The 26,988-nt window shown below is 55.0% G+C and overlaps 1 protein-coding gene across 5 annotated transcripts; it reads right to left on the reverse strand.

Annotated features, from left to right (window-relative positions):
• Nucleotides 1-6,968: 6,968 nt before the first annotated feature.
• On the reverse strand, nt 6,969-25,873 carry SERINC2 (serine incorporator 2; the record flags this gene model as incomplete). Of its 5 annotated transcripts, none has more annotated exons than XM_081306918.1 (10): nt 6,969-7,542; nt 8,379-8,597; nt 11,686-11,827; nt 12,138-12,228; nt 14,173-14,342; nt 14,774-14,911; nt 15,278-15,357; nt 15,793-15,983; nt 16,469-16,630; nt 25,823-25,873. In XM_081306918.1, the coding sequence occupies 10 exons, from the start codon at nt 25,871-25,873 to the stop codon at nt 7,407-7,409; spliced, it is 1,380 nt and encodes a 459-aa protein (XP_081163044.1). In that variant the 3' UTR covers nt 6,969-7,406. The 5 variants fall into 5 exon arrangements, with proteins under 5 accessions (XP_081163044.1, XP_081163045.1, XP_081163046.1 ...); XM_081306919.1 differs by lacking the exon at nt 25,823-25,873 and adding an exon at nt 23,766-23,917; XM_081306920.1 differs by lacking the exon at nt 25,823-25,873 and adding an exon at nt 23,723-23,864.
• Nucleotides 25,874-26,988: the final 1,115 nt, after the last annotated feature.

A 26,988-nucleotide genomic window follows, 5' to 3' on the forward strand; every position in this document is an offset into this window, starting at 1 on the left:
CTGGGGATGTGGCTCAAGCGGTAGAGCGTCGCCTGGTTCGATCCTCAGCACCACATACAAACAAAGATGTTGTGTCTGCCGAAAATTAAACAATAAAAATAAATAAAAATTATTTTTGGTTGTAGATGGACACACTATCTTTCTTTTATTTATTAATTTTTATATGGTGCTGAGGATGAAACCCAGTGCCTTACACGTGCTAAGCAAGTGCTCTGTCACTGAGCCCCAGCCCCAGCCCCTGTGATCAGAATCTTTTCATCCAATGATCCTGCAGCATCGCTACCCAGTGTCAGGCAGCTCTGTGTCCAGTTCAGCCACTGCAGGGATGTCCCATGTCCTAATACTGGACACGTTGTGCCGTCCTGGATCCCCCTCCTGTTGTTTGTAGAACAATCAGTAGAAGGAAGTGAGTGGAAGAATACATCATAGTTTAACATTCTTTATTATTATTATTTTGTGCTAGGGATTAAACCCAGGGGTGCTTTACCACTGAGCTACACCCCCACCCCCTTTTTATTTTGAGACAGGGGCCTCACTAAGTGGCTGAGGCTAGTCTCAAACTTACTATCCTCCTGCCTCAGCCTCACAAATCCCTGTAATTAACAGGGAGGCACCACCATACCAAGTCACAGCTTAATATTCTTATTACAGCAAAGGAAAACCATGACTACCCTCACTGACGTGTCACTATGAAATAAGATTAAAACTTTGACTTCCCCATTTTTAAATATACTGTCTTATTAGGTAATATGTTAATAAGAACATGCATATTACTTTACCATAAATTTGTTCATTCATTATTTTCAGATAATTTGTTTCCTTTGGGATCTTATTATTTTGGCTGGTTTTGTTTGTTTGCTGTTTGTTTGTTTGTTTGTTTGTTTGTTTGTTTTTTGGCACCAGGGATTGAACCTAGAGGGGTTTTAACCACTGAGCCATATCCACAGCCCTTTTTATTTTTATTTTGAAACAGGGTCTCACTGAGTTGCTGAGGCTGCCTTTGAACTTGCAATCCCCCAGCTTCAACCTCCCAAGTTGCTGGGATTATAGCTGTGCACCACCGCACCCAGCTCGGCCTTATATATTTTGCACATTCTTTTTTTTTTTTTTCTTTTTTCCCAGTACTAGGGATGGGACTCGGGTGCACTCATCCACTGAGCCACATCCCGAGCCCTGTTTTGTACTTTGTGTAGAGACGGGGTCTCACTGAGTTGCTTAGCACCTCGCTTTTACTGAGGCTGGCTTTGAAATTGCAATCCTCCTGTCTCAGCTTCCCAAGTTGCTGGGATTACAGGCCTGCGCCACTGTGCCCAGCTTAAACACATGCTAAGAAAAGGTCTTCAGGCTTCGCCAACTGTCTTAGGCCTAGGGCACCTGGGCTCCTAGCCGGTTCCATGTTTGCCTGAAGGTCTTAGGCTAGCCAGGGTGAGGTGGACGAATCATGTGATGGAGGGTAGGGACCTGGAGACTGAAATCACAGAAGGGGTTAAGAACTGCTGGCTTCCTCCATCCTCCAGTCTTTAATTTATTTTGTTATTTATTTCTGCTGGGTTTTTTTAGACAGGGTCTCGGCAAGTTTCTTAGGGCCTTGCTAAATTCCTGAGCTTGGCCTTGAACTTTCCATCCTCCTGCCTCAGTCTCTGGAGTCTCTGTGATCACAGGATCACTGGAAGTTCTACAGACTTTTACCTCGATTTTAAACATTTAAATATCTAGAACTCAGTCATTGAATTACTGTGACTATTTGATGATTTAACATGTTCAACACATTTAGAAATGTATTTATTATTATTAGATGCTTAATCCTAAATCCATTTGGAGATGGAGAAACTGAGGTTAAAAAAAAAAAAAGGTGAGGAGACAGCTCTGCCAGAGAGGGGGCTGGGTGAGCACACAGGTGACCGTTCCTCCCAGAGCAATCTCTAGTCCTGTGGGGGACCCAGTGAGCAATCTCCACACTGTCTGGAGGCCAACAAGGAGGGAGGGGCCCCGGAGAGGGTGTCTGGACTATCACCAATAAGGACACTGAGACTCAGAGGATCCCTGACCCAGCCAAGGTCACACTGCCTGGAAGCAAGTGAGCCCAGAATTTGAACCCAATATATCTGAATCCAAACCCATGCTCTCTGAGTCTAGAGGCAGCACAGCAGACAGTGTAGACCCAGGTGTCACCAGACCCATGTCCAATTCCTAGGCTCTGCCCCTTATGAGCTGCATGCTTTGGGTGAGACCTCCTCTTGCCTTGATTTTCTTACACATAAAATGGGGCCATGAATAATTCTCCCTCGTGGAGTAGGTGGGAGTTGGGTGAGATAGTGCATGGAAAAGGTTGGGTTGAGCCTGGCATATAAGAAGTCCCCGTTAAGTGTGATATCTCTTTACCTTAGGTCCCCAGCAGCCAAGCTCTGACTCCTGAGACTGTAAGTGAGGGCAGAGGCAGGGGATCCCCCACAATCTTCCAAGGGGCAGAATCTGACCTTGTATGTAGGATAGAATTTAAGCTTGCCTCAAAGAGGCTTGGCCTGCACCCTGGGATCCTAGCATGTTCTGTGTTTGCCTGAAGGTCTTGGCCTAGCCAGGGTGAGGTGGCGTGGGTAGACCAACCATGTGATATAGGGTGGGGACCTGGAGATTGAAATCAACCCTGTGGGTGATCAGCAACCCTGTCTGCATGATGAAGGCCCAGTTAAAACTGAACGCCAAGACTTCTGGAAATCTCCACAGTTGAAAATACCCCATGCATATGCTGGCACCTGGACACTGGGAAGGTAACACGTCCTGATCTCGGGGACAGGAGAGGGAAGCCCTGTGTTTGGTACCTGCCTAGACTCTATGCATGGCTTCCCTTGGCTGATTTTAATCTTCATCCTCGCCCTGTAATAAACCTTACCTGTGAGTACAATCAATTTTGATGAGTTCCAAGAATTCCTCCAGTGAACTATGAGCCTGAGGATGGTCCTAAAAACTCCTGAACTTGCCACTGGTGAGGACAGCAGGAGGGGTGGCTTGTGGGCTGTGTTCCCTCTAAACTGGAGACATGGTTAAATCCTTGCACCCCCGCAGGCAGGCAGGCAGGTGAGCAAATCATGGCTCCTGGTCAAAGTGGAATAAGGTTTATTCCAAGCCCTACTCATGTGCTCAAACCCTGCAGCTCCCTGCAAGGTGAGACTCTTGCCAACCCTGTCACAGACAAGAAGGCTGAGATTCAGAGAAGCAAGGTCCACGGAGAAGCCAGGAAGGGAGCCCAGGCCCGCCTATCTCCAAATTCAGGATCTGACCACTGCTGGGCACTGCCCCTCCTGAGAACCTTCCACCTTCACAAGTCAGGAGGTCACCAACCTGGGACGCCTTGGGGAACTGAACAGAGAAAGGTGAGGGGTTCAAGCCTGTGGCCTCTGAAGTGTTCAGTTTTAACTGAGCAGGGTGGTGAGTGTTCTGGGGACATCCTCTCCCATCAGGGCCCTGAGTATCGCCAGGACATCATCTCCCATCAGCAGTTGGATCCCAGACTCCTTGGCCCTTGACCCTGCATCAGGACTTACACATGCCAATGTCAGCATGGGCGAGCAGGTAGGTCACTTAAATGACAAAGCCCAGGAGAACTGTGGAAGAGCAGCTGGAAATGGGGTGGGGAGAGTGGGGTGGAGAATGTGCTCCACAGCCAGGCTTGGCAAACTTTCTTTCTTCTCTGCCTCTTTCTGTCTCAGTGCTGGGGATGGAACGCGGGCTTCACACATGCTAAACCAGCGCTCTACCCCTGAGCCACACCCTCAGCCATTACTTGGCAATTTTGCTAGGGTTCTTTTGGGGGGGCTGTGGGGTACCAGGGATTGAACTCAGGGGCACTCGACCACTGACCCACATTCCCAGCCCTATTTTGTATTTTATTTAGAGACAGGGTCTCACTGAGTTGCTTAGCGCCTCGCCATTGCTGAGGCTGGCTTTGAACTCGGGATCCTCCTGCCTCAGCCTCCCCAGCCGCTGTGATTACAGGTGTGCGCCTCTGCGCCCGGCTTGCTGAGGTTCTTGTTTTAAACACAGCGACAGCCAAACCAGACACATCTTGAGGTCTCTGCCTGTGAATCAAGGACACAGCCCAACCTTGTCTCCTCTGCTGCCTCACCTGTCACCACAGGGCTCCAGCTCCTCAGCCCCCTGGCTCTGTGACAGCAGAGGTCCACTCACTACAGAGACCTGCCACTCTTGCCCCAGCCACCCGTGGCTGCTCCATAATCAACAAATGCTCATTCAGATGGTGGGTCAGTCAACTAACCTGCTTCCTGCCTTCTCCATCTGTTCTGAGCATCAGGGAAACCGGAAGCAGCTGCGGTAGGTTGTCCCACCCCCAGACAATCCACAGCAAAGCCACAAGTGGATACATAGTTACACCCAGTAATAAAGGCCAGACACAGAGTACACCCAGAGAGAGGGTCAACAGCCTAGCCAGCAGGGTCTCCATCTTCCTCTTCTGTCCTTTCCTGTCCTGGGCATGCAGGCTGTGTTAGGGGTGAAAGCTCCTTTTCCAGGTGGAGGACTGGGAAATGCCCAATGAACACTGGATCCTATCATCCTGGTTCTCTCCACTTCCTACTGCCTGTCACCCACAGCCACCTGCAGAGGGGCAAAGGGCAGGTGGTCCTGCAGGTAGAGGGAAGGCTAAGGTGACCTCATCTGACTGCCTCGCCCTTGGTCTCTGTCCCCCAGGACTGAATGCCAGAGAAAGGAAGGAGCCCTGCTTTCTTTGCCCCCCACTCTGCCCAGCACGGGACCGGCCCTTTACACACGTTCTTACTGACCCGATGACACCCCGTGGTGGGTGCTGCTACAGTCCCCTTCTGCAGACGGGGAAACAGACACAGGGAGCACCCAGCAGCCAGGGGACAAGCTGAGATGAGAACCTGGGGGTCCAGGGTCTGAAGCCCATGGCCTGCCTATCACCCAGCCACCTGCCAGCAGCAGCCCAGTGGCTGGAGGCACAAACACAAAGAGCAAATGCCATCAGTTGGGACTCAGTTAAATTATAGAAGAGTCCACCACGGAGCCCACGCTGCTGCTTGAGGACTCGAGACAAATGCCTGCCATGCTCCTCCATTATTTGTACTTTTTAAAATCATAAACGTGCCTTGTATCTAAAATTACTATTTGAGCTCGACTCAATGGTGTACGAGAAATGGGGTATGGTTCACTTGCCTTGGTTGACTTTCTACCCAATGCCCCCCCCCCCCCGGCTAGATAGAAAACTCAGCCTCCACCAGGCACCGGCCCCCTCCCAGGGGCACACGTGTCCCCTCAGGATAGTGCAAAAGCCCTGGGATCGCAGGGAGCAGCCAGGCCGCTTGCAGAGTGTCGGAATTCCGTGTCATTGAACACCAATCACATGGGTCACAGCCACTGTCACAGCTCACCATCCACAGGGCTCGGGCACCAGGGCAGAGCTGGACTTGGTTCCAGCCCCCTGAGGCCCTGCTGGCTCCCCCACTCCCAGGGGAGGGTGTGCCCACCCCTGCTCAGAGAGCCCACAGCCTCACCCTCCTCCTTGATCACCGAGAACTTCACGGGGCCTGGAGAAGACACGCCGCCCTCCTAAGTTCCTCAAGCTCCTTCCGGCCTGGCTCTCCTCGACCTCATCAGGGCCCCCCCTGCCCTGCAGGCCCCCCTTACCCCACCCCCAACCGCACCTCCACAAACATCCTTTTGTGAAAAACCCAAGTAGAGGAAATATACTTTGCAAGTTCCCCACCTCTGCTTCCCATTCCACACACCAAGCCAGAAACTTCTTCAAAACTCTTTCTTCTCACCTTCCCCCACTAGTAATCCTGTATGTACATTATATGAACATCTACACATTCACGTGTGTGTATGGGCAAACTATGCTATTGCTACCTGATAATTTTTTACTTACAGATGAACACAGTATCTTTATTTTTATGTGGTGCTGGGGACCAAACCCAGTGCCTCACACATGCCAGGCAAGTGCTCCCACTGAGCCTCAACCCCAGCCCCGCGACCTGATCATTTTGAGTGATGGAAACGTTTCTCTTCTGTGCTGTTTTTCTTATCAGCAAAATTAATGGTCATCTCACTAATCAGATCAGTGAGAAATACATTCAGGTGCAAAAGACTTCAAACTCAATTAACAGGGGCTGAAGTACACTCGGGCTTGTTCTGCTTGGGTGACAAGTGTAGGGCCAGGCACAGCAGAGCTAGTGCAGCTCCAAGGTGGGTCAAGGCTGCAGCCCGTTTGTCTAAATGGCCATCCTCGCTATGTTGATTTCTCACCCACAGGTTTGTAGCCTCGTTGTTCAAAAAGGGCTGCTGCAGCTCCAGACATCATTTTGTGTTAAGTAAAGTGGGAGCCAGTTGTGCCTTGTAACAGGAAAGCAGATGCTCCCTGGAAATGCTCCTTAGCATTTCTACTTAGATCTGATTAACCCAACTGTGGTCAGGTGCCCACCTTCAATTCTCAGGGAAGCTACAAAGTGAGGAGTTGGTTTCTCCAGCCTTTATGAGGGAGGCAAGAGAGAGAGAAGAGGGTCAGGACTGTCACTTGTTAAGCACACACTGTACATGAGTGCACAGTGCTTTACAGTTTACAGACCAGCTGCTGGTGCCCTTTGATGGAAACCAGAGAGAGCAACTAAGCTACCCACAACACACAGTGAAACAGCTATGAAGAAAAAGCAAGCTAGGCCCGGGGCTCTCCTCAGCACCCCGCTCCGCTCGGCTTCCCCACATGGCTCTCCACATGGCCTCCCTGTCCTCATGAAGGGTCCCTGCTGGTCCTACTGCCTCCTGGCTCCCCTTGTCTGGCCCCCACACTCCCTTTGTCCAAGGCCCTGGCCTGGCCCTCCTTCCTTGCCACCCTGCACCCTGGGTTCTCCCCTCGTCCCTCAGCCCTGACTTTCCAGTCCCAGCCCCACCGGACTGCAGAGGTGACAGACCCAGCTGCAAGGGTGAGGAGCACAGGCTGTAGGAAGGCACACACTTGGGCGTGTTTATTGGGCAAAGTCTTAGAGACTCATAAGGCACATGGTCCAGGAAGGGGATAACGCGCAGGAACACCGGCCTCGGTGCCAGGCACCCAAGATGGCGCGTGCTCACTGCCCTTTGAACAGCTCTGAGCTGCTCTCCCCTTAAGTCCCCTCTGGGCAGCCTGGGAACAAGGGGATGTTTTGTCCCCAGGGTGACCCTGGGTCACTGGGGTCAGGGAAGGAAGAGGCGGCTCTGTGACCCAGGGTGGTGGCCAGGTGGGGCACAGGTGTGAGCTCGGTGCTTCCTGGACCCTGAGGGCACTAGGACTGGAGGACAGCCACTCGGGCCAGGCCTGGAGGAGGGTGGGTGGGGAGGCGGCAGGGTGGCTGTCGGTGAGCCCTGAGGCACGAAGTGGGGAGGCTCCGGGGACTGCCTCAGCTGAAGTCACGGTTGGGCAGGAGCAGGGGGGCCACCAGGGTCCACAGGTAGAGGAACAGCCCTGCCCAGCTGGCGCAGATCTTCACCCACACGGCAGTCCACGTGCTGACCATCATCTGCGTCTCTCCGGGTCTGGAACACACCATATTCCTCGTGAGCCTGGCCCCATCTGTGCCCTTGGTCCCATTCCCTGACTTGACGACCCAGCTGTGACACCTGGCTTCATGCTGGCTCTTATGCTGCCTCTGACGCTTTAGACACTTGGCCTCATGACCCTGCACTAGGCTCTTGGCCTTGCACCAACCTCGACTCCGGTGTCGACCCCAGTCCTAGACCTTGACCAGACTGCTGGTGTCTGACGTGTGATCCCAACTCTCTGACCTCATTCCCAGCCCCTGACCTTGGGACTGACCTTAGTCCTGACGGCTCAACTTGACTCAGCTCACCTGACCCCTGACCTTATCACCCTGATCTTAGCTCCTTGATTCTGCAGCTTCAATCCCAGCTGTGGGCTCCAGACCCCTATACCCAGTATGGTGTGTGACGCCACTGCAACAGTGCCGAGTGATGGAGACCAGGTGCAACTCCAGAGGCCCTTCCCCAGCTCTAGATGCCACCACTCTTACTCCTAACCTGCACCTGTGCTTCTGGTCCTACCCTAACCCTGACCTCCAGCCATGAATCCCAAATCTGACTCCATGGTCCGCCCTGATTTGAAACCCCATGGCCCTGCACAGGCCCAGCCCCCGCTCCTGTGATGCCCCCCCTCCTGTGACACCCACCCCATCACTTGGGGAAGCCACAGGAGCTGGGCACACTGAGGCACCAGCAGGGAAACTGGGACAGGGCAGGGCAGACACCAGATGCCCCCGGCCTTGAGCAGGCATCAGGGACACCCAGTGAGGGAACAGAGGAGATGGGGCACATGGCACCACTCCCTGGGCACCTGCCCGCCAGGCTGTGCACACCTGTACCAGTTGGTGAGCGTCATCATGATGTGCAGGGAGGCCAGCACCAGGCAGAAGTGGAAGAAGGAGTAGCTGTAGGTGACACCGTCCTGCTCATTGTCGAAGGCCCGGCCCTCACAGACCTCCATCTGCTGCTGCTGCTGCATGACCTCCGGCCCGGCAGGGCACTCCTCTGTCTGCATCAGACTGTTCACCTGCCGGTGGTCTGAGGAGCGCACACTGTCAGGGAGAGAGGAAGGTGGAGTCAGGGCCGCTGCAAGGTGGGCATACAGGTAGCAGGGTGGCCCTGTGAGCCATGGCACTGCTCACAACCCCAGACAGAGGGTCTCAGAGCTCCAGAGGCCAGTGACCCGATGGTCTGGGCCTGGAAGTTAATAAGCTGTTTTGACTCTCAACTCTAGACCAACTCCCTCTGTGACACTGAGCAAGATACTTAACCTCTCTGAGCCTCTGATGCCTCATCTGTACTTCCCTCATAGAGTTGCTAGGAGGATTAAATGAAATAAAGATGAACAGCCCCTGGCACCATCCTGGTGCAGAGCATGAGCTAAATAAACAGTCAATACAATTATGCCTGCCCATTTGCTACTTCCACAAACATGTATTGAGTTTCTAGTGCTGCAAGCCACGGCACCAGGGTTTTGATGTTAATAATTAACAATGCTTTTATTGGTCTCAGGTAATCAATCATTTGCTCCCTTTCCTTCACGTTTACACTAAAAGAAGAAAATGACAATCACAGAATGATTATATGTCATTGCTTTTGTTCTCTCTCTCTCTTTTTTCTTTTGGGTACTGAGGATTGAACCCATCAGGGGTCCACCTCTGAAATACACCCCCAGCCCTTTTTATTTCATTTTAAGACAGGGTCTTGCTAAATTACTGAAGTTGGCCTCCAATTTACAATCCTCCTGCTCAATCTCCTGGGTCACTAGAATTACAGGTGCCTACCAGCACACCTGGCTGTCACTGCTTTTCTACAATGAGGACTTTTGTTAAGACAAAATTTAGTGGTTCAAGACATACAATTTTGAAAACCCAACTCATATTCTGGAAAAAAAGGTAAAAAGGCCAGGTATACTGGTTCATGCTTGTAATCCCAGCCACTCTGGGGGCTGAGACAGGAAGATGCAAGCTCAAGGCCCACTGAACAATTTAGTGAGAGCCTGTCTCAAGAAGAAAAAATAAAAAGGACAGGGAATTTAGCTCATTGACAGAATGCCTCCAGGTTCAATCCCTAAAAAGAAGGAGGAGCTGGATTCAGCCCTGCCCCATGGAACTGGGAATCTCCCCTGGTGAGCCTCCAGAGCCCAGACCCCAGCTCTCGCGTGGGCATCCAATGCAGGAGAGCCAGGCCCGGGCCACCGGAGCTGGGCAGAGACTCTGGGTAGTCCTGGTCCTCTGGGCCACCACTGCCGCTTGGCAGCGGATGTTCCGGGCCACTGTGTGTTCACGGCCTCTGACAAGCAGCTCCTCCTCCCTGAGTCATGGTCTCCCCATCTACAAAAGAGACTTCGTTAACTTTCCAGGTTACACGGGATGGATTGTGATGGAGAAGAGAGGAGCGTGGACTGCCCTGGCAGGACTCGGAGAAAATGTTGTGAAAAGGTTAAAACAAAACAAACTGCAACAACCTCAAAGCACGGAGGCCTGCCGGGAGAAGGTGAGGCAGAGGGGCAGAGCCCAGGGATCCTCCCGAGAGCGGAGCGCAGGGGTGCCTGGGGAAGTGCTGGGCTGGGCGAGAGTTTGCAGAATTCGAAGGTGCTGACATTATGACCCAGAGCCTTACAAAGCAGCCGCTCACTCCACCCAGCTGTGCAAATGTCAGAGAGTTAGAACAACAGAGAACACTTCTTTTGCACCTGCTGCTTGCCAAGTTCCTTCATATTGGTCTTTTATACTGCTGTATACACAATAACTCATGACACCAACCTTCAACAATCCAATGAGGTAGGTACTATTTTTATCCCTATTTTGTAGATAAGGAAACTGAGGCACAGAGAGGGTAAATGACTTGCCTAAGATTATAGAGCTAGCATGTGGCAGGGCCAAATTCAAAGGCAGGCAGGCAAGCTCCAGAGCCCACACTAATAAGCGCTTCTAATATGTTCCTTTTAATAAGTTGCTGTGTAGCTGGGCACAATGGTACAAGCTTGTAATCCCTGTGATTCCGGAGGCTGAGGCAGGAGAATTGCCAGTGCCAGGCCAGCCTCAGCAACTTAGTAACTAAGTAACTCAGCCAGACTCTGTTTCAAAATAAAAAATAGGGTTGAGGTTGTGGCTCAGTGGTAGAGCACTTGCCTATCATGTGTGAGGCACTGGATTTGATTCTCAGCACCACATATAAATAAATGAAAATGAAGGTCCATCAACAACTAAAAAAATATTTTTTTTAAATATTTATTTTTTAGTTGTAGTTGGACACAATACCTTTATTTAATTATTTTTATGTGGTGCTGAGGATTGAACTCAGAGCCTTGCACGTGCTAAGCGAACCCGCTACCGCTGAGCCGCAACTTACGCCAACTAAAAAAAAATTTAAAATAAAAATAAAAAATAAAAAGGGCTGGGATGTAGCTTAGCAGTGAAGCACCCCTGGGTTTAATCCTTAGTGCCAAAAAAATAAATAAAATAAATTAAAAGAATAAAAAGTTGCTGTGTGAACTTCAGCATGAGTTGCCCTCTCGGGGCAGATGAGGAGACTACAGTCAGCTCCTCCACCACGGACAGCACCGTCCTCCTCTTACTGAGGAGGAAAATGAGGCTCAGAAAGATTAAGCCACTTGCCCAAGTCACATGGCAGGGAAGAAATGGAGCCTGGGCCTGCTGTTCAACCCCAGTACTAAATAAATAAATACATACATAAATAAATAAGGTATTTGCTGAATGAATGCTGGTTGCTGTGCGCAGAACAAGGGAGGCGGGGCCCGGGAGGCGGGGCCCGGGAGGCGGGGCCCGGGAGGCGGGGCCCGGGAGGCGGGGCCCGGGAGGCGGGGCCCGGGAGGCGGGGCCCGGGAGGCGGGGCCCGGGAGGCGGGGCCCGGGAGGCGGGGCCCGGGAGGCGGGGCCCGGGAGGCGGGGCCCGGGAGGCGGGGCCCGGGAGGCGGGGCCCGGGAGGCGGGGCCCGGGAGGCGGGGCCCGGCCCACTTCTGCTGCCCTCTCCTGCTGCGCATGCTCAGACTCCACCAAGGCAGGAGCTGGGAGTGCGGCTGGCTCGCGGCGCCTTCCAGTTAGGTGTGGGGTTCCCAGGTCCTCCTCACTTCTGGCCCCCCACATGACCACTCCCCGGAGACTGGACCCCGTCATACCTGATGAAGAGGGTGCACAGGATGAAGATGATGAGGCCCACGATGCTGGGGGCGTCCCACCACTGGCTTTCGTAGCCCTCGGGGCCTGCCAGGACCGTGGCGTTGTCCAAGCGGGTCAGCAAGTGAGGGTTGCACTTCTGGTCTAGGAAGGGGGGCACAGTCACCCTCCACCCCCTGAGCCGCTGGGAAGCCCGGTGGCCCTGAGGATGGGTAGACAGTTGGAAAGACAGAAACCCAACCCACCAGCCAGGGCCCAGCAGCAGACAGCACTCGGCACACACAGTGACAGAGTCAACTCCGGGAGCCGGTGGGCGCCCACTTCCCTGAGGACCCAGTCTCAGGATGGGCTGCAGCCACGTGTCCCTGTCACCTGTGAGGATCCCCAGCTCCCTGGCATGCCACTGTGGTCCAGCAACAAGGCCAGGCCTCCTCGAACCTGGCTCCATACTCACCAGGGACATTGGAGAGGGCGGACCAGGTGACAAACATGGTGTAGAGCGAGATGACGGAGGCCTGCAGCAGCCCCGAGTTGGGCTGGGCATCCTGCGGAAGGCCGTCATCGGTAAGTCCCCTGCCAGACTAGGGACACCCAAGCCTACCTAGACCATTCTCACCAACTAGGGGACCTCAGGAATCCCCCGCCCTGGGAGGCCCACCCACCCCACATTGGGAAAACACACCAGCCAGGTCCCTCAGCACCCTCACTTCCAGAAGTAGGGTTCTAATTCTCCCTCCTCTTCACATGCCTCACTCCTCAGATCACCCAGCCCCCTCCCTTCTGAAAACCCTTCAGGGTGGCACTGCCAACCAGCCTCCCTGGTGTGCCAGCCTTCTCCTCCAGGCCCAGCATACAAGCCACGATGGCCTCTCCATCCCCAGACCGGCCAACCCTCTCCTGCCCCAGGGCCTTCACCCCTGCTGTACCCACTCCTTGTTTTGTTTTAGATGCCAGGGATTGAACCCAGGGGCGCTTAACCACTGAGCCACATCCCCAGCCCCTTTTTTGTATTTTATTTTGAGACAGGGCTTCACTGAGTTGCTTGGGAACTCATTAAGTTGCTGAGGCTGGCCTTGAACTTGTGAACCTCTTGCCTCAGACTCCAGAGCAGCTGGGATTATAGACATGTGCCATGGTACCTGGCCCTTGTATTTTTTTTCAACATTTTTTTTTTAGTTGTTGATAGACTATTTTTTTTAATATTTATTTTTTAGTTTTCACCGGACACAACATCTTAGTTTGTATGTGGTGCTGAGGATCAAACCCAGGCCGCACGCATGCCAGGCGAGCGCACTACCGCTTGAGCCATATCCCCAGCCCGATAGACTATTATTTTATTTATTTATATGTGGTGCTGAGAATCGAATCCAGTGCCTCACACATGCCAGACAAATGTGCTACCGCTGAGCCACAACCCCAGCCCCCCAGCCCTTGTATTTTGAGAAAGAATCTTGCTAAATTGTTGAGGCTGGCCTCAAACTTGCCAACCTCCTGCCTCAGCCTCCCGTGTGACTGGGATTACAGGGTTGTACCATCATGCCTGGCCTCTTTACTTCTTTAAGCCTGTGTTTCCTTGTCTATAAAGTAGGGATAATGATGATGTGAGGACCAAATGACATACATGACAGATGTCATTAACTTATAGCTACTGTATCATTCCTCCTATTCCTGGCAGCTGTATCCAAAATACTTAGCAGTGAGCCTGAAAAGCCAGGCACAGTGGTGCACACCTGTAATCCCAGAGACTTGGGAACCGGAGGCAGGAGGATTATGAGTTCAAGATCAGCCTCAGCAACTTAGTGAGACCCTGGGTTCAACCCCATACTAAATAAATAAATAAATAAGGTATTTGCTGAATGAATGCTGGTTGCTGTGTGCTCTGGATACAGTGTCTCCCTCTCTGGGCTTCAACTTTGTCACACAAATGGAGGCTCTGAGCAGAAAAGAGGTTCTCAGCCTTTCTGCTGAAGACACACAGAGACCACCCAAGCTAGCTCGGAAACCCCTGGTGTGCTGAGACCCCAACTGTGAGGTATGCCCAAGGGGGTCCAGAGACAGTCTGTGAAGGACACATATGCTGGGAGCCCCCACCCACTGTCTCAGAGAGTCTGAGGTGGGACACTGGAATTTCCCCCCAGCACCATCTCTTGGACCATCCAGGAATCACCAGTCACTATCCCTTCCTGATGGTCTTCCAATTTGCATGAAAACAAAAAAAAAAAAAAAAATGACATCAATCACTCCAACAGCTAATGTCTGATGGTCCCCTACGATGCCAGGCACGGCTCCCTTTCAGTCCTGAGGTGTTATTATTCCCATTTTACATTTGAGGAAAGACAGGCACAGAGAGGTTACAGCACTTTCCCAAGGACACCCAGCATGAGATGGGAGATGCTGCCTCTGGAGCCCACGCTCTCCAGGTCGGGGCCTGCCCGGAACCTGGGTTTCTACAGGAGTCCCTCCTGCCACGGGGCCGACGGCAGGCTCACCTGGACCTTGGGCAGGACAGCGACAATGGACAGGCAGACACAGAAGGTGAGGTTGAGGCCGATGAAGACCTTGCCCTCATGGCAGTCTCCGGGCTGGGTGTAGTAGATGAACATCAGCGTCACGGCCGCGATGGAGAGCGCGTAGAAGAGGAAGGTGAAGAAGAAGAGGCCTGGGAGGAGGGCAGGAGCGACTCAGGCGGCAGCAGGCAGCCTCCCCGCTGGGCCATGTCCTCATTCAGTGTCTTCCAGGGGCCTCCGGGTGACTGCCTGAGCTGGCTCGAGGCGGCCTTGCCTGATCACCCGTCAGCGCAGTGGTTAAAGCGCACTGAGCAGCAGGCTTGGCGGGGCCCAGCACCTGGGAGCACTCGACGGCTCAGGACCCACAGGGACCTGACAGGGGCTCCTTCTGCTCCCAGGGCCGCAGGGACCAGCTGTCCCTTGAAGCTCCGTCTGGGCACCACCAAAAGGGCATCATCTGTGGCCTGCTGTGGCCGCAGCCCTGAGCTCTCCTCCACTGCCCCCCCGAGCCCCAGGCCCTGGTAGCCCTCCCCCTCCCCCCAGGCGCCACCGACTCCAGGCCCGAGCAGCGGGCGGCACTGACCTGCGTACCAGGCGCGGGAGTCGCACTCCTCAGCCTTGCACAGCCACCGCTGGTTCCAGGAGTGTGCGAAGTCGATGAGCAGGACCAGCTGGATGAGGATGAAGAGGAAGGAGCCCACGGCGCCAAAGTAGAACCAGACTGCGTGGGGGGGCGGGGTGAGGCCACGGGACAGGCCACAGGGACAGCCGCGCCTCCCTCTCACTCTTTGTTCAGTTGTCCCTCGTGCCATATCCTGCACTGGGGACTTTAAGAAGCAGAGTCCCTGCCTCCGGGGAGCCTAGCCTTGCAGAGATGCATGGCAGAGTAGGGATCAGGGGCCGGGCTCCCCACCCCCCAAGCTGCCCAAAGGCCAGGAAGCCGGGTGTTAGTACTGTCCCATGGGGCGACCCAGCAGCCTGGGCTCAGGGGGCCAGGGCAAAGAGCAGCCCCACCAAGCTCCCCCACCTGAAGCCCCGCAGTCCTGCCACTCCCTGCCAACCCTCCAAGGTCCCCCCAGCCACCTACTCTTGGAGAAGGAGCCACTAGGGATGTAGAAGGCACCCACGGTGATGCCCACGAGGACCAGGAACTTAAAGAACCAAAACCTGCAGTGGGGAACGGACAGGAAGCTGAGCTGGGCACAGACTTCAGAAGCCAGACCAGGCCTGGCCCTAGAACCCTGCTCCCGAAGAACAGACCTTGGGAGAGGTGAAGGGGGACTATCTGATGGGCACAGAAAGCCTGTCCTGCCCCTAGGAAAAGCCCTGAGGGGCAGCGAGGGAAAACCCAAGCAGTGAGCATCGTTGACCAGGCTCTAGCCAACTGCGTCACTACAGTGCTGTGTGACCTCAAGCCCTTTCTGAGCTTTCTTCCCCTATCTGAAAAACAGGTATAACTAAATGAGCTGTTCTCTGTGCTATGAGCCCTGGCTTCAGTGACTCCCGAGTCTGAGGGCAGGGTCTCGAGATCCCGGGAACAGGCAGAGAAGGAGAAGGGTGCTGGGGGAGAGTGGCAGGGTGCGCGGGTGCGGGCCCTCTCACCCGTTCTGGATGGCAGCCCTGGGGTCCCGGCTGCTGCGCACACACATCATGAGCAGGGTGAACAGGAAGAAGAAGGCCGTGGTGGAGAAGCACATGCGGTAGACAGCGCGGAAGCCCAGCAGGGAGCCACAGTTGATGTGGCCCTGAGGGACAATGGGGTTCCCCGCCTCCTCCTCACACACCCAGGGCAGCTGTGGGGACAGAGAGCAGCCTGAGCCCACCCAGGGCGCAGGAGGGATGCGGGAGCCCAGCCGGAGCCCGGGGCTGGTCCCTCACAGCTTGTTCCTGGCTGCGTGCTTTTCCGAGATCACCCGGCAGGGCCCAGGGACGCACTGTGGGGTTTCCCAGTGTGGCCTCCCGCCACCTGGCTCGGAGTCACAGCGTCTTGGGGAAAACAGCTGTGGCCCAGCCGCTACAGACTCAGTCCAGGGAGCAGCCTGGACACCGGGGTGTGCCCGCCACTGGCCTCAGCCCCCCGCTTCAGCACTGAAGGGGAGCAGAGTGTCCCCGGGGCCAGCTGTCTAAGGGACAACAGTGATCCCAGCATTTCCCAAGGGGACCACAGCTTATGACGAACAGGACTCCCCAGCTCACAGGGGCGGGCGCCTGGCGTCCTGTCCCCACTCGGTGACTGCTGAGGCCTGTCCTGAGCCAGGCCGGGCGCCCTGGGGCTCACCTTGTGCAGCTGACTCTCCACGCCGGGGCTCAGCATGATGACAGACACCAGCACGCCCAGGAACAGGAAGCCCGTGAAGACCAGGCGGCTCACCGTGGAGTTGCGGCTGGCGGGGCAGCAGCCGCACAGGAGGCAGGGAGCCGTGCCACAGAGGCAGGAGGCCTGCGGGGCGGGAGGGCGCTGTCACTCACCACCCCGCGTCGGCGGCACCCACCACCCGACTGTCGGGGGCTCCGCATCTGCACCAAGCTGGGCAGCACCGCGCTCTTCCCTGACGATACCCATCTAAGCTGCAGGGGGGAGCCACGCCGGGCCACCAGGGCCACAGGAGCCAGAGCCAACCTGGATCCATCTCACGCACCACTGTGGCTTTGGTAAGAGAGCTGGAGCCAGGTGGGGTGGCATGGGCTTGTCATCCCAGTGACTCAAGAGGCTGAGGCAGGAGGATTGCAAGTTCGAGGCCAAGCTTGACAATTTAGTGAGACACTGTCTCAAAAGATTGAAAAGAGCCGGGGATGTAGCTGGGTGGTAGAGCAACCCTGGGTCCAATCCAGTGCCACACCAAGAGAGAGACGGGGGCGGGGGGGGGGGGGGACTGGGGTCAGAGTTTCTAACTTAAGTCGGGGAAGTGGCACAAAAAAAAAAGGAAAAAGCCAGCTCTGTGTGACTTTATACAACTCACTCAACCTCTCTGAACTTGTTTCCTCTTCTATAAAACAGGAATCATTAACAGTACCTACTTCTCACAGGAAAAATGTGAGAACAAACCAGGATTTAAAATTGTACCCCTGCCCTTGGGCTTCCTTTTCCTGTCCCTTATTTTGTCCCCACAGGACCTTCTGCATCCTGATAGGCCTAGATCTACTCCTCTGCTTCCCCTGCTCGCAGAGCGTGTTTATGTATTTATATATTTCTGTTGTCAATGGACCTTTATCTTATTTACTTATATGTGGTGCTGAGACTCGAACCCAGGGCCTCACCCAAGCAGGCGCTCTGCCCCTGAGCCGCAACCCCAGCCCCGAGCATGGAGTTCGCCCGCTGTGCGCACAGGGTGCTATTACCGGGGCCAAACAGTGCCTGGCACACAGTAGGCCTCGGGGGCTCTCTGCTGAGTGTCCTAAGTGTTTGGCCAGAAGCAAACTCGGCTCAAAAACCCAAAAACACCGGCGCAGAGTAAGCATCGGATGAATGAACCAATGGAAACTCCGGCCCTAGCGCTGCACCAGTTTGGGACAACAGGTGGCGGCATAATCCTTCCCTTCTGGAGTCCCCTGCCTGTGCCCAGGGGACCCCAGCTCTGGCGGCTGAAATTTCCCAGGGACAGCGGAGGCCACACCCCTCCCAGCTGGCCCCTGAGGGGGACCCGCCTCCAGCCTCCTGGCCACCTCTCCCCCTGAGTCCTCACCCAGGTGTCTAAGAGCCAGAGCCGCGTCCTGCTGGGTGGCGACAAGAAGTACCCGCTGCCATGAGTACCAACGGGGTGGCAGGTCGGGGAAGGGCGCCTTGAAGAGGGCGCCTTTTAGCTGAGAGCTGAGGGGCAGGAGGAAGAAGGCCCCCGGGGCCCCCTGGGGAGGCCGCCTGAGCTGCAGGTGAGGGCAGCAAGTGGCCGTGTGGCCGGGCTGGCAGGACCACGCAGGGTGGCAGCCACGCACAGGACTAGCTGCATTCCAAGTGCCACCGGGCTCAGTGTCGAAGGCAGAGGGACAGGAACAACCTTGCCCGGGAGATGAGCTCGGCAGAGAGCAGGCTGAAGGGCCCGGCCCTGAGGCTCCCTCCACCCCTTCTGGTCTGGATGGGCACAGCCCGGGGCACCCTCAGCTGGGTGGAGCTGCCTCCCTCTGCCCCTTTGATGACACCCCTGGAAGCCCTCCTTTCCCTTCTCTGTCACCCACAAGGCCAGGTACAGCATAGGTGCCACTTTGGATGGCTGGGGAATGCCCCCTCCCAGCAACTCCTGGCTACACCCTGAGCTGCTGCCACAAGCCCTGCCGTCCATGGCCGTATTTGGGGAGCCAGGGGGTGAGCATAACCCGGGGCAGTGTTCTGTGGGCCACAGGAGTCTCCTGGTTATCAGACGGAGGGCTATGAATACCATTTTACAGAGCTGGACACTGAGACCAGAGAGGTTAAGAAACTCACCTGAGGTCACGTAGCAAGTCAATAAAAGCACTGCGATTCAAGTAACCCAAGTGACAGCCACCGCCTCTGAGGGGCTACTCAGCAGCAGGCGCGGTGGCAAGCACTTCATCTACATCAGCCTCACTGACAGTACGAGGTGTGTGACAACTTCCCGGTTACATATGGGGAAACAGAGACTCAAAAAGGTGACAGAGCAAGGTCACCCAGCAAGCAAGCTGAGGGATCTGTGTGCTGCCCAAGAGCCGAGAAGAAGACCATCCCTCCACGGCCACAGGAATCCCAGGCCAACAGCACTCAACTCGGAAACCCACGTGCCCTGAGGACCTGGGGACCTGACACCGCTCATGACCTTTCAACCTGCGACAGGTGAGACAAGAAAAGCCGTCCCAGTTTCAGGGAGTTTGACCTTTCAATCCGCTCCAGTTCTTAAGCGATCCCAATCCAGGTGTTCCTGACACCTGAGACCCGGGACTTGAAGGCCCAATCAGCAACCAGGGACCAGGGGGAGGGGAGGCAGAAGCAGCCCCAGCTGCCAGAGCCAGGTTGGTCCCCTGGACCCTTCTCCCCACCTCTGACAGCTCCCGTAAGGACCCTTCCCAAGTCAGGCAGGCCAGGCCGGGAGCAGGGACAGGTCGTGGGCACCCACACAAACAAGACAGGTTCCTGCTCATCGGGGAAACGCGGGGACACGGAGAAGGGAATGTCCACCAGGGAAGGTTCCCCGCCACCTGGGCGAGGGTGAGGGCGGGTAACACAACTGGAGAACATTTAATTATGTGTCAATGGAGTTGATTTTACAAATATGAAAAAATAAGATTCACGGGCTGGGGATGTGGCTCAAGCGCATGCGCGCGGCCCGGGTTCGATCCTCAGCACCACATACCAACAAAGATGTTGTGTCCGCCGAGAACTAAAAAATAAATATTAAAAATTAAAAAAAAATTAAAAAATAAAATGACTAAAATGAGACATTTTATATTACAGGTATTTCACCACAATAAAAAAGGGAGGGGCAGGGGCTTCCTGGGAGAGCAGGCAGCCAGGTGAGTGGGAGGAGGGTGTCCTAGCCAGGGGAATCACACACAGATTCAGTCAGTATTTTATTTCCAGGGTATCTGGCATGGTTCCCGGAAGTGGTGGCCAGAGTCCCTTAGGTGAGTCTGAACTTCACCCCCTAGGCAATAGGGAACCACTGCCAAGAGGAATGACATCAGATTTGCGTTTCAGATATGTCACTTTGGCTGGGCATGGTGGCACATGCCTGTAATCCCAGGGGCTCTGGAGGCTCAGGCAGGAGGACCGCAAGTTCAAGGCCAGTCTCTACACTAATTAAGGCCCTAAGCAACCCTGTCTCAAAATAAAAACTAAAAAGGGCTGGGGATGTGGCTCAGTAGTTAAGCACCCCTGAGTTCAATCCCCAGTACAAAAAAAAAAAAAAAAGATATATCACTTTGGCCGCGGAACAGAGGCCAGCTCCAGGGGTGGGATGCAGTGCTGTGGGAGGAGGGAGGGGGAGCCGGAGCCATTGTCTTAAGCCAGACTTAAGAAGCAGCTTCTCCCACATGGCTGTTTTCCTATTATCAACTCTGATAATGCCACTCGCTGGGGATCCGTATCATTATGGCTGCATTAGTTAAAGACCCATTTTTGGGGGGGTCTGGGGTGTAGCTCAGTGGCAGAGCGCTCCCCTCGCACATGTGAGGCACTGGATTCTATCCTCAGCACCACATAAAAATAAGTAAATGAAATAAAGGGATTGTGTCTATCTACAACTAAAAAAAAAAAAAAAAAAAAAAAAAAAAACTTTACTCTGTACCTCTGTTGAAACAAAGGACAAGCTCCTTGAAGACAAAAAAAAAAAAAAAAAAAAGGCTAAAATGTAAATCTCCTGTGTAGCTTGTTGCAATTTAAGAACAAAAACACTGGCCCAGGCAAAATGCACCCTGAAGCCTTCACAGACCATTCACAGCTGCTGAGCCACCCCAGGGCAGCCCCCAACAGGGAAGAGGTGGCCTGAAACCACTCAAGGCGTGCGTCCTTCCCCTGCCCAGTGCCAAGGATGCAGGTCCAGTGCTGGCCTGGCTGCCCGCTCACAGTTGGACCCCAGGCAAGTCCCTCCTCCCTTCTGTGGGACTCGGTTTCCTCATCTATAAAATGGGCTCCTGGGGCAGAAGCAATGGCTCCAAACCCAGGCTCCATTTGGAGAGCCGGGCCTCTCACCACTTCCTCGCTCGTGGTCTGGAGCAGTCTGCCACCCTGGGGTGCGTATGGGGCAGCCACAGCATGCAGACTTCGTGTTAAATATGCTGAGGTTTTCACCTCGGTTCCATCTAATCCTGCAACGCTGCTGAACAGCAGGTACCACTGTTCTTTCCACTTCATAGACAAGGAGGGGCAGAGGGACTGCCCACAGCCTTCCAGACAAGAAGAGGCCAACAGGACTTGAGTCCAGCTGTTCTGCCCTAGCGGCCTTCCACAGTCCCTCCATGTGGACGGCCCTCCCTCGATATTTGCTGACTATCCTGTCACCCATGCTGACTTGCCTGGCCACTCCCAGCTCTGGAGGACCCACCTTATGCCCATACAAGGCTGGACTCGCCTCCTATCCAGCAATTGCTCAGAGAGGCAGATGGTCACAGCTAGGAGGGTACAGAAGTCTTCTCCAATGCGTGTACCCAAGACAGTCCCCTTAAGATGCCTGGAAAACTCCCCTCAGGACCTCAGTCCTAGGGGAACTCTATTGAAACAGGATGTTGGTGTCCAGTAGGAGCCCACTGTACAATTAATACTGTGTGGCCATGGGGAACCACCTGCCCTCTCTGATCCAGCTTTCTCATCTTTGAAATGGGACTATGAAGTGCCTCGCTCATCACTGTGCTGGCCTGCAGGACAGCTCTTTCCCATGAGCACTGGGACTATATAAGGACACAGTAAATGGTGGCCATCATTGGCATGGTGCATGTAGAATGAGACATCAGTGCCACAGGGCTGGGGGTAGGACCAGGGGGATGGCATGGGTGACGGTCTCAGCACAGCACCAAGAACAGTGTCAGAGGTCAGAACTCCAAGGGGAGGGCACTGAAAGGAGGGGCAGGTCCTGTGCAGACATTAGACACTAACTTTCCTCCCAATTCTACCTAGGCCAGCCCTGTCCCTAGGCAGTCAGGATGCGGGAGAGGGAGTGGGGGTGTGCACAGAAACCTGGACCAGGAAACAAATTTTAATCCCAACTGTGCAACCTCAGGCAAAGCAGCTAACCTCTCTGGGCTGCAGTTTCCATGTCTATAAAAGGAGGATTTGAGCAGGCCTGTCTGCTCTCAGCATTGAATCCTGTGACTCAGAGACTCTCCAGATGGAGTTCTCCACACACCTTCTTCCCTCCGTGATAAGGGCACCCATGGTGAGCACTCACCAGATGAGTAGAGCTGTGCTGGGAACTTTCCATGTCTACCGTCTTTCTTGTTGGGTTTTGTTTGTTTGTTTGTTTGTTTGTTGGTGCTGGGGATTGAACCCAGGGGAGCTTTCCCACTGAGCCACATCCCTACTTCCACATCCCTAGTCCCTATCTCATATTTTATTTAGAGACAGAGTCTCTCTGAGTTGCTGAGGGAATTGGTAAATTGCTGAAGCTGGCTTTGAACTGGGATCCTCCTGCCTCAGCCTCCTGAGTCACTGGGATTACAGGTGTGCGCCACCACACCCTTGCCCAGCCCCACATCTACCATTTAACATTCCCAACAGCATGGGGGGGGGGGACGACACTGCCATCATCCTGGACTTACAGATGGAGACCTAGGATGGGGATTAGCAGGGCTCCCCTCAACATCCCCTGCCCCACCCAGCACAGCAAAGCCGGTGCCAACCAGCGGAACCAGAAGAAAAGCCAGTCACCCTCAGGGAAGCTGTTCCTTCCTGACCAGGAGGCCACCGGGCCAGCCCCAACCTTGAATTCTTTGGGCTGGGAGGGACTGCAGGTACCGGCAGAGCCGTCTTCCTGGGTGTGAACACACACACTCACTCACTCACACACTCACTTCACAGATGGGAAATGGAGGCCCAGAGAAGAACAGAAAATTGCGTCGAGGGACCCACTCTAAGGCCTCCCTAGGCCGAGCTCATTCTCAGAAAATGGCTTCCAAGTGAATCTGTCGCTCCCCAGCGCTCACCCCACGCGCCCCTCCTCGCACACACAAATCAGGGACAAAGGAAGGCAAGTTCTGAGCTTTCCTCCAGCAGCGCCAGGCGCCCCCTCTCTCTCCGCCCCTCTTTGTGTGGGGCCCGAGCGGGAGGGAGCTGCTGAATGAACCTCAGATTTAATGAGGGGAAAGGGAAGAAAGAGGGGGCTGGAAGGGGGAAATCAGAAAGGGCCCCTCTCCTACGCTGGCCGCCCCCAGGTCTCCAATTCTGGTGACCAGGCACGCACACCCACACCTCCCTCAGTTCCTGGGTTGCCCAGTCCAAAGTTTGGCTCGATGGTCAGTGACAACTGGCACCACCCCGCTCCAGGGCGGCTCAGAGAGGCCGGATGGGGTCTCCTCCCAGCCCACTCCCATCTCAGCTCCGGAAGGGTCCAGGGCTGGCTGGGGAAGAGCCCGGAGTCAGCGAGAGCCGAAAAGCGCCGAGCAGCCGAGGGCGCAGGGAGACGGGGAGGGATGGACAGACAGACGCGCGAAGCTTAGAGACGCGTTCCGGGCAAATACAATGGACAAAGTGAGCCACACCGACAGGGGCACCTAGTCGCCAAAGGGACTGAGAAGGGCACCCGGCAGAGAGGGGCAGGGACGAGGCAGGACACACAAAGAGCCAGAGCGTCCGGGAAACAGACGAGAGGCGCACCCAGGATCGCCCCAAGTTGGCGGGAAGGCCGGGCGGGGGCCGCGACGCTCCCTCCGCCGGGCTCGGCCTCAGTCTCCCCGGTGCCCCGAGGCGCCGCGAGGGCGCTCCCCGCCCGGCCCGCCCCTCCCCCCCGGAACCCGAGCCGGGACACCAGCTGTCGCGGCGCCGCTGCCCGGGACGGGTGGTTGGGGGCGCGGGCTGAGAAAGGCGCCCGAGGGACGCGAAGGCGGGGGCCGGCCGAGGAAGACAAGTTTGGAGGAAGGAAAAAGAAGAAAGTACTTGGAGGAAGAACACAGGACAGAAGTGCGGGGCGGGCACTCACGCAGCCGATCAGGGAGCAGGCGCCCAGGCAGGCGCCCATGGCGGCGGCGGAGGCGGTGGCGGCGGCGGCGGCGGCGGCGGGCCTCGGGGTCCGGTCAGGCTCCCAGTGCCCGCCTGGCCCCGCCCCGCCCCGCCCCACCTGCCGAAGACGCTCGGCCCTTTCCGGCGGCGCTCGGGGCCTCCCCGGACTCACCTGGGGCAGGTGCGCGGGGCGGGACTGTAGCGGACGGAAAGGAAGGTGCAGATTCCAGGGCCGTGGGGGCAGCGCAACCCGACCCAACTCTGGCCCCGGCTGGAATCCTGGTCCAAAACGATGATTGGGACAAAGACCGGGACAAAGACCGGAGTTTGAGCTCCCCCAAGACCACTGTGTGACCTCGGGACGCTGTCATCCCTAGAGGCAGAATCCAAGAGGGGGTCCCGCTGACTCCGCGACCCTTGGCGCAGAGCCTTTGCTCCACGCGTGGTGCTGAATGATGAATGATAATTGGACGAAAAAACGTGGGCAAGTCACCTCGCCTCTCTGAGCCTCAGTTTCCCCTGCCATGAAGCGAGGGTACTTGCCTCGCAGAGCTGTTACAACATGTAGTAGATGCTTAATGAATATGTTGAAGCCCGGTCTCATCCCTGTCCCTTCTGAGAGGTTAGCTTCGCACTTTCAAGCCAGGTCCCTTTCTGTTCTTCAAATTCTACTGACTTGGAGCAGCTTGTCTAGGGCCACACACGCCCCACAGCCCACTCCTGAGTGGTTTCTCACGTTGGAGGGATACCCAAACCCTGGACTCTCCGTTAAGAGGTCGGGGAGAGGGGCGTCCCTAGCAGGTGTTTCCCCAGGGGTAGGTGTGAGAGACTCTGCAGAGGGCTCTGTAACTACCCTAGTCACCCTCCAGCCCTCTCCTCCACCAGCTCTAGACCTGGTAATGGTAGGGAAGGAAGTCTGTGCCCCACAGCTGGCCCAGGGGCCAAAGATCTGGCCTGACTGCTTCCTCGGGTGATTCACAGGGCGTCAGGCTTAGCCATTAATTGTGCCAGTGCTGTTCTGCAAACAGCCTACACTTTCCCTCCTCCACACTTTGGCCCACAGGATGCCCTTCTCTTTAAAGTCCTTCTCCTTAGCCCACTTTGTCCCTTTCAAAGCTTCATTCACAACCATACCTTCCTGGTAGAGTACCACAGCCACCACCTCCAACCCACTACCTGGCCAACTAGGAGTGAGTATGTCCCTGCTACGCTGGTGCTTCCAGAACAACGGGCCTCCCCTCTATCCTCACAAATAACTTCCTGTGGACTCATCACAAAGCTTGAGCCCATGCCAAACTCTTTTACCCACATGGCACCATTCGATCCTCACAGCAGCCCACACAAGTAGATTAATTCCCCACCCCAACTTCCAGATAAGGATACGGAAACTCAAAGAAGTAGAGTAGCACCCGAGAGGCCCACTGGGCACTGACTAACGCTGGCTGTGACTCCAGGGATTGTGGATATTGTTGCTCAAGGACACACAGCTTCAGATCCCAAGACTTGTCCCCGCTAGCTTATGACTCTCTTGGAAAGCAAAGGTGATAAGATCTAGCCCACCCCTTTTCCTGCCCAGTATTATTTCATTTCTCTCCTGGTCTCAGTGTCTTCACAACTTGGGACTGCCCATGGACCCTCTGACCCATCTCTGCCACCCGCTGTCCTGCCCTGAGCCCAGCCCAGCCCAGCGGTGAATGCCTGTGGGATGAAGGGTGGCACTTTCCCCACCAGCCTAGTTTCCTCCCTCTGCAGCAATGACAGTCTGACCCCAAAACAGCCCCCACACAGCCACCTTCCACCCAACAGTCCCCTATGCCTGAAATGCCACCAAGCAGCCCCGAGTGAGACCTCCTCACCGCTCCCATCCCAGAGCGAGCTCCCGTTCACCTACTCCCCCTAGGCCCTCTGGTTTTAGGATAAAGTTTTTCAGAACAGGGGACTATGCCGCCATTGTCCTGCCCAAGATGGAGGCCATCCAGGCTCTTACACCCGCCTTGTCACCCTCCACGCAGGGCCTGCCACTCTGCAGAGACTCACTGTGTAGCTTTGTCCCGGCGATCCAGCCTCTCTCAGCCGCATGCTTCTCATCTGTGAAACAGAGAGAAATCGGTTTTGTTCTCACTCTCTCGGGAGCTATGGAGGAGATGACACGAGGAAGGAGATAAAAGAGGTTTCTTTGCTTGGCACTTTGACCAGCCTGTCAGCCTTCCTCCCAGTCTCAAACCTTCTAGATGGGACCAGAATATTACTATCTCACACACCTCCAATCACAATATCACAGTCAGTAACTGTGTGACCACAGCAAGTCTCCAAACCTCTCTGAGCCTCAATAAAAACCCGGGATTCAGAATTCAGTTCTTGTACTCAATACCAGGTAAACCGTGTCCTCTGAGAGAATCATGCAGGAGTCATTCAGTCCATGCCCCTGTGCCCATCACCCTGCCCAGACAGATACTCAACTGCCCAGTTCCCAAAGGAAACAGGCTCCGGCTCCGTAGGCTAGTCACCCTCGGGTTCTCTAATCTTACCTCCTCATGCCCTCAGTGTCCCCTAATTTCCCCCCAATCCATTCTTGCCCTTTCCCCTCTCACCATCCTCCCATCCATGAGGACTCAGATGTGCTTCTGCTTTGAATCTCCTGTCCCCTGGGCCTTTCTTTCTGCACTGGCCTCTACTTCCTGCTTCTGACCCATTTACAGAGCCGGGCTGAGCCCATCCCTTATGAATATGCATGTGGGATAATGAGAGTGTAGGATTGGGGGAGTATCTGGGGAGAAGCATTCCCTATTCACCATCCCTGCCACTCTCCCCACGCAAACTCCCAGCCAAGGCTGCCCTTCCTCCCAAAGGCCAAAGCAATGACAATCACAATGCCCACAGCAAGCATCTTTAAGTGCCTACAACCTACTGGTACTCTGCTAAAAGCATCTCCTGTAAGATGTGTTTCAGATAGGACCTATATTCTGACTTAGCAGAAAAGGAAATTGATGCTCCAAGAAGTTAAAAAACTCCTACAGAAATACATGGAAAGTGCCCAGTGATATGGGCAGAGCCAGGGTGGAGCCCAGAATATCTCCAGAGGTTGGAAAGGCTGGTGCTTTTAACCCTTGCAGCCCAGCTGCTCAGGGACAAGTCATGGCCATGGCACCACATCTGGACCTCATATGCCAGCAGATGAACCTACAGAGGTCATAGGTGACCAA

Source organism: Spermophilus citellus, assembly GCF_964194105.1.
Source record: "Spermophilus citellus genome assembly, chromosome: 9".
NCBI classification, from domain to species: Eukaryota; Metazoa; Chordata; class Mammalia; order Rodentia; family Sciuridae; genus Spermophilus; species Spermophilus citellus.